This window comes from Ursus maritimus, unplaced genomic scaffold (genome assembly GCF_017311325.1).
Source record: "Ursus maritimus isolate PB19 unplaced genomic scaffold, ASM1731132v1 scaffold_7, whole genome shotgun sequence".
Lineage (NCBI taxonomy): Eukaryota > Metazoa > Chordata > Mammalia > Carnivora > Ursidae > Ursus > Ursus maritimus.
The window spans coordinates 52577872-52585378 of record NW_024426885.1 but is presented as its reverse complement, the minus strand read 5'-3'; the positions used below and the strand labels follow the sequence as shown (position 1 = coordinate 52585378).

The 7507-nt window shown below is 46.2% G+C and overlaps 1 protein-coding gene across 2 annotated transcripts in view; it reads right to left on the bottom strand.

Moving 5' to 3' along the window:
* The window catches only part of PLA2G12B (phospholipase A2 group XIIB), a 22189-nt gene extending 15600 nt beyond the window's left edge, over positions 1-6589 (bottom strand). For both annotated transcript variants that reach the window (XM_008696023.2, XM_040624533.1), the window contains exon 1: positions 6379-6589. In XM_008696023.2, the coding sequence (XP_008694245.1) occupies positions 6379-6589 (211 nt within the window). The remainder of the gene's footprint in view (positions 1-6378) is intronic.
* Positions 6590-7507: the final 918 nt, after the last annotated feature.

Sequence of the window (7507 nt, the reverse complement as noted above, 5' to 3'; positions counted from 1 at the left end):
TAAGACTTCAACTTCAGGAGGGCTTGTGTTTCTAAAGGAATTCCTGGGCCCCGAGTCAGGTACTACAGAGCGGTTCCTCAGTTACCTTTGCTGTGGCTCCAAGAGTCTTAAGATTCTGTAAACACTAGTATTTTTGTTAATTTCTCAGCTTGGAGCTCACACCAGGCCAACTGTATAAGTTCAAATTCCTCACCTGTGAATAGAATATGTTTGGAGTAGTGATTTTTAAATTTAAAATAAATTTTTTATTATTAACAAAGAATGCTTCAGGGGTACAGGTCTGTGATTCATCAGTCTTACACATGGAGTAGTGATTTTTTGGTGGGTGCTCTTTATTCTGCCTTCAAGCCTCAGCCCCAAGGGGGTGGAAACCATCCCTGCTACTTTCTTGGAATATTGGATAGATCTTTTCTAATCCATTTAAACAGACTGGGCAGCTCCTCGGGCTCTAAGCTTTATACAGACTAATCAGTTCCAAATTCCCAATTCTTACAAGTGAAAGCTACCCTTCCTCTCTTTGTATGAGTACTTTTTTAATAGTTTTAAATATTTAAATATTTATTTATTTATTTGAGAGAGAGAGAGAGAAAGAGCAAAGCAGGGGGGAAGGGCAGAGAGAGAGGGAGAAGCAGGCTCCCCAGCAGAGCAAGGAGCCTGATGAGAGGCTCGATCTCAGGACCCTGGGATCATGACCTGAGCCAAAGGCAGATGCTTAACTGACTGGACCACCCAGGCGCCCCTCTTTGTATGAGTATTAAAACCCATTCTTCAGCCCCTGGAATCTACATATGTTCCAGACTAAAAACTCCAAGGTTTTTAGCATCAGCCCCTGCTCACCACTTTGGCACTGCTATTCCCTTTCAACTGGAACTTACAGGTTTCCCTTTATTCCATTCGAGCTGAGGGTGTACATTTTTTTAGTGTTTTCTTTTCACCCAACATTTCTTATTTGTGATGGAGAGGAACTGTGCTTATTGATGGAGTCTGCCAGCCCACCAGTAATCCCTACATAACTTTGCAAAGTTCTTGAGAAATGTAACCTACCACTCATAAGGTACCAACCTACTCTGTATGTGCACATGCGTGTGTGTGTGTGTGTGAGAGAGAGAGAGAGAGAATTACCAACTCTTGCGGAATGGGTAAAATGTATTAAATAATGTTAGTAATCAAATTTACACATAATGAAAATAATCACCCTATGGCATAGATTGAATGTGAATTGTCTCTTGTAGATAAGATGATTATGGTGATTTTATTTTTTCTTTGGATTGGTCTTTTACAAATGTCCTACACATACTAGCTTTAGAGAAATTAGGAGGGAAATTTTTCAGGAAGAAAGCAATGTGTAAATTTTGTGATAATACTTATCTCTTTAGTAATTTTGCTGAGAAAGAGCTTTTGCAGCAGATGCAGTGAGGTTTCCTGGGTTACCCTCTGCCTTTTTTCGTGTTTGATGACTCACAGAAGATAAAATTCTGATATCCCAGTTTGAAAGCTAATAGAACTCCAACTCCAGACACTTCCTACCTGTCCTGTTATTTATTTATTTATTTTTTGTATTTAATAGTTCAGGATTAGCTGTAGGAATTCCATTTAGGAATGAAGCTTGAAAGAAAAGTTCTAAGAAAAAGGGTGTTGGTTTGTGTCTGGGCAGAAATAATTTACTATATCCTCAACTTACAGTTTGAGCTGTTTTGAGTTGCACTGAGTCTTTACGGTTTGATGTTTTGAGTCTAGGCACCGATAATGTACTATGTCCACAGATGAATTTTATTTTCTGGTTTCGGCTATTTACAGGAACGGGAGGCTGACCCCTTGGTCCTCTAGTTCATGGGTTGCCAAACGATGGCCCAAGACCAGCCCATTGCCTGTTTCTGTATAGCCTGCCGGCTAAAAATTGTTCTCATATTTTTAATTGGGTGGGGGGGGAGTCAAAACAAGGATAATATTTAGCCTCATGTGAAAATTACATGAAGCTCAAATTTTAGTGTCCGTAAAAAAGTTTAATTGGAACACAGCAAGTCCTTTATTACATTTTAGCTATGGTTGCTTTCACAGAAAAAACGAACAGAAGGGTGTTCTAATTGTGATGTGAGGTTGGCTTTCTAAGACACAACCCTGAGAAGCCATAAAGAAAAAGACTGACAGACTTGATCTTATGAAAATGAAAACCTTCTGAACAAAGTGAAACACCACAGAACACGCCAGACCCTTGAGAGACAAACGAGGGAGAGTCAGGGGGAGGTTTAGCCCCGAAAGCAGAGTTCTGCCACAGGCACGACACAAAAAGAACAGTAAAAACTTCTGGGCTTTATTACCCAGGTCAAGGGTTTCGTCGTCCCGGGAGGGTGTGTCTCTTCTCCCCACCCAGCTGGCTCCTGCAGAAACTGTGCTCCCCTGGGAATCTACTAAAGAATCAAAGTACTTCATTTGAAATGTACATCCTTCCAGGGGCACCTGGGTGTCTCAGCTGGCTAAGCGTCAACTCTTGATTTCAGCTCAGGTCATGATCTCAGGGTCGTAGGATGAGCCCCGAATTGGGCTCCAGACTCACAGGGAGTCTGCTTGAGATTCTCTCTTCTTCGCTCTCTGCCCCTGCCCTGCTCGTGTGTGGCTCTCTCTCAGATAAATAAATAAATCTTTTTAAAAAAATAAACATATATCCTTCCAGGAACACTCAAATATAGCATGAGGAACACATCAAGGGAATAAAGCAGAACTACGACAATTTTACTGAAGCAATAAACTCCATTTCAGTCCCTAAAACAGAGTAAGTTACTGCAGGAGGGAGGATGACCAACTTGTCCTGGTTTGCCTGGGACTGCCTCTGTGTTAGTGCTGGAAGTCCATATCCCAGGAATCCCCACCCTGACCCTGCCTCTTCCCTCAGTCCCCAGCAGACTGGGACATTGGGTCACCTTAGCACGAGAACAATCTTTGCCTCTGAACCAGTGGCTATTTCCTTTTCTCAGGCTATGGATCCCCTTACGAATCTGATGAAGGCTGTGAATCCTTTCCCTGGAAAAAGACACAAACTCACAGGCTCATAAAATTTTGCTCTAGATTTTACACAGATAAAACACCCTCTTGAAAAAAGAAGACCTATATTTAAAGATACTTTTTCTAGAACTAAACCCAAGGAGAAATTCATCATGAGGTCCTTTTATCAAAGTGTGAATAAAGACACAGAAACTCTGCTCCAAATACCCTCATCCAAAGACCTTCACAAAGGCACAGAACACTTAAATCATCATTTCTTCCAGAAGTTGAGAGGGTGTTGTCCAGCCACTGGGATTTCTGTGTTTTTTAAATTTTATGTTGAAGGAGAACGGGAAGAATCTGAATGCATAGTTAACCTGTTCAACAGACCATCTTTCTCATAACGTTTATAAAATTTGGTATCTGCCATGATCCACACATAGCACTAATTCTTTATATGTATTATCTTTCTGATAACAACCTTATAGGTTGTAAGGTAGGTGTTATTAACATTATTTATAAACATGACTCAGCAAAGGTTGAGAGAGTTAGGTAACTTGCCCAAGGTCACCAGCAATGGAATTCACGCACCCCTACCCCCAGTTCAAACCCATGATTTTTCCATTACTAGTTATTTCTCAAAGTCTGGTTCAAGAGCCACCTGTGCAGCTCCAGAGTCCTACCACAGACCTATTGGCTCAGCATCTCCGGGGGGCGGGAGAGGGAATCTTGTTTACATTAGTGCAGATCCCTGATAGCAGTTCGGCTACACCTGTTATTGATACCTGCTGAATCTCATTATATGTACAGCCCGATCCTTGGCAATTACAGATTTTGCGTGTTGACATGAAAACAAGCTGCTGTAGATCTCCGAAGTGGGGAAAGGAACGTTGACACAATGTTGTAGGACACAAATACACCTTCACCTGTCTGAACAACCCATGGGCTGAAGTTCTCCAAGAATGACCTCTTAAAATAGCGCTCCATACCTTGACTGCACTTGATAATCACCTGGGAAATATTAAAAATACTGATATCTCCAACCCACGGAGATTCTGATTAAATTGGTTTGGGCAGCAGTTTTGAAAGCCCCCCAGGTGCTTGTTAAGTGCAGGGCCAAGATAGAGAACTAAGGTTTTAAGTAGTTGTTAAGTACCTACCAAATAGAAATTTTTTCTTGTAGACTAATTGTGGTTAAATTATTTTCTCTGACAAAAGATTGTAGCCTTCAAAGCAGATTTTTTTTTTCAGGAGTGTGGTCTCGGGACCAGCAGGGCCAAAATCACCTGGAAACTCTTAGAAATGCAAATTTTCTGGCCCCACCCCTACCTACCGTTCTACCCAATCAGAAACAGGGGGGAGGAGGCAGGGGAGGGGGGGAGGGGCAGCAGTCTTTTTAAGCAAGCCCACCAGCCGATTCAAAGTACACGGGAGTTTGAGAACCACCGCTTTAAAGAGAGAAGCGTTATGCACAAGAAGTGTATCAGAAAGCAAACTGAGAAAGGACAGGGACTCAGCTAATTATTAGGTATTATCTCTTCCAAAGATTGCTTCATTCACAGTCAACCCGAGAAGATATTTTGTACTATTTGGCCACAGCCTCCAGGTTCTCGGCTCCACCGAGTTCCAAAGGTAATAAGGCTTAATCCCGTATTTCCTGCGTGTTTTTCAGGCCCCTCCTTATGGGCTCTGTTTTCGGAGTGACTGGAGTTATTTGCCTTCCTGCAATGTCTCTGTTGACTGTCCCCCATCCCCCTTCAGTGACTGCTGGGCCTGCCCAGGGAGAGGCTTGCAACCAAATTTTGCTGACATCTTTAAATGCTATTTTGCTAGAGAAGGAAGAGGAAGGTTTGAGTCTTGTTTTCCTAAAAAATTCCTGTGGTTATGTATTTGCTAAACCACAGACCTAAGTCTCTGAGAGCCTCTAGGAAGGAAAACAGCACCTGTATTTATTCAAAACGTGAAGTGAGTTAACTCCCTTCCTGCACCGTTGTTGCAAACTGGGTGATCTCAGTCCAGTGACCAGGCACTTCTGCATTTGTCCAACCCACGTTGGACAAAGACGGGGCTAGGGGCCCACGGGGTCCTAGCGCAGATGGCTTTCTACCCCATGGGATCTTCACAGAGAAGCTGCAGCTCCTTTGTTCACCGTAACTGCGTGTGGTTAAAACGTGTGTCCTGCAAGGCTTTGGGCTCTGCTGCAAGGATGACCCGTTGTCTCTGAGTCACTTGTGGTTCGTAAGGTAGGGATGTCCCTGGCTCGAAGGTAAAAGGGAGTGAGCGAGACTGGGTGAGTCCAGCAAGTAAGCAGCCCTTTTGAGAGTCTCTCTCGAAGCTGAGTTTTATCTACTGAGTGTTTGGAGAAAATGTTGCTCGAATGGTTTCCTGCTAGGCTGGACTGACTCACCAATTTTATCCAATCTCATGATGAAATGTTTGATAAGCTAAACCATAAACCTAACGCCATGTGAAACTGCGTATCTTTCGAAAACCTGCTCGGCTGCATTTAAAGTTCCCCCGCCTCCCGGCTGCGAGGGCCAGGGCCTCGCTTTCTGCTGCCCTTACACCACTCCCGGTGCAGAGAAGGGAGCTGACGCCGGGGACTCCTCCCGGCAGCCACCGGTGCCCCCCCGCTCCCAGGTACCCCCTTCACAGCTCCGGCAAGGTGGAGCTCCTACCCGTTCCCGACTGTGCATCGGACATCAGGCCTGAGGGACCGAGCGGGGCCTGCTCAGCCCGACCCCGGTGGGCAGAGACGGCTGGCAGCAAGCCCTCCCTGTCCCCTGAAGGCCTGCCATTGCTGACTGAGGCGGCGGCGGCAGGGACTGCCCTCCTGGGAGGGTCAGACACACCGACGCCCATCAGAGACTGACAGAGCTGGAAGGAAGGTGTGAACTGCATGAGGGAGAAAGGAGAACCCATCTCCAAACTTAGCACAGCGTGACTGAGGAAGCTGTTTGACCCGCTGCCAGAATTTTCTCGAATGTTCATCTCCAGTGTTCATCCCTAGGAACTCCTCCCAAAGACCCCTCATCTTCTTTCCCCCCACCTCTGCTTCCTGTTCCTCGGAACTGGCCTCATAACAAACTCCTTAAAATGGCCCCGGGGAGCTAGACTCCCTGGAGTAAGTCCGTTAGAAAAGATACAGGAAGCTCAGTGAAATTCGTATTTCAGATAACCACGCAATGATTTGTCAGTGTGACTGTGTCGCAAATATTTCAAATACACTAACAAATTATTGGTTGTTTGTTTGAAATTCACATTTCACTGGAGTCCTGTGTTTTTATTTGCTGAATCTGGCCAGCCGACTTAGGAGCTGGCTGACAGGGAGAGGAGCATGACGACGGACCCCGCTCCAGCTGTCCACAGGTCCCGCAGGAGGAGAAGCCGGGCACTCACCGTATCGGCATCTGTACTGACAGACTCCATTTTTCCCTCCCAGCAGCTCCAGAAAGGAATCGAAGTAGCTGTTGACAGATTCAAAGCTGTCCCTGATGTGCCGAAGGCCCCAGTCTGAATAGGACTCCTCTGCCTCGGGGCTGGTGTCAGTCTGAGCCAGGCCACCCCCCAGACTGAGCCACAAGACCAAGAAGCCGGTGGCCAGCTTCATCCTGAAGCCAGGTAGGCACTGAGGTCTTGCTCAAACCCCAGCCAGCGTCCCAGGAAGTCCAGGTCCACAGCCTGCTGGCCAGATGTCAAGCAGGACTGGAAAGGGGATTATCTGGAACACTCAATCTGTGTATTCCCCAGAGGTGGACTTTAAACATAGCTATGGAGGTTGGGATGAGATCAGGGCAATTAGAAAGGGCAAAGGTTAGGCAGTGGGAGGGCCTGTCTGAGGGATGGCCAGTGAGAGAGAACACTTCAAAGTGGATTCCACAGGCCTGCAGGAGGGAGATGCTGGCCAGCTTGCGGGAGGCATGAGCAGTGGAGCAACTGGAATTCTGCCCCCAACCAGCCTGTTAACCTATTGATCAGTTACAAGTTTGGTTCTCCAGGGCTAATCTCTTGACACGAGAGCTTGTCCCCAGGTCCCAGTGCCACCCCGAAGTCAGTCACCTGTGCATGGTACCATCTCTAGGGAGATTCGGCAGGATGTCCTCAGGGCTCAGGAAACCTCCAGTGACAGTGGGTTAACAGTGTCACCTGTACCGATGGTCAGGATATTGTTGGAGTGTGCTCTAAGTGTGCGTGACATGCGTTCAGATTTGAGACCCCAGCTTCCGCCTTGGTCCCTTCTTGGCTCTCAGACTCCGTCCTCTAACCCAGCAGAGCTCCTAAGTGCAGCCGCCCTACTGCTGGGCCATCTGTGCCTCTTTGCTTACAGCAGCGCTGTTTCCTCCGCGGTCTGAGGCTTGCAGATTGCCCAGGGAAGGCGCTGGGGGGACTCAGCTCGCCTTGTGTTGTTTTTACTTGGGGCTGCTTAGAAGCTAGAAGGGTTATGAGAAACAGTATTTGAAATTTTAGGCTTTAAGACCTTTGACTGGAGTTCAGTGTTTTGGCGTCATTTTCATACTTTGCTTTTAGT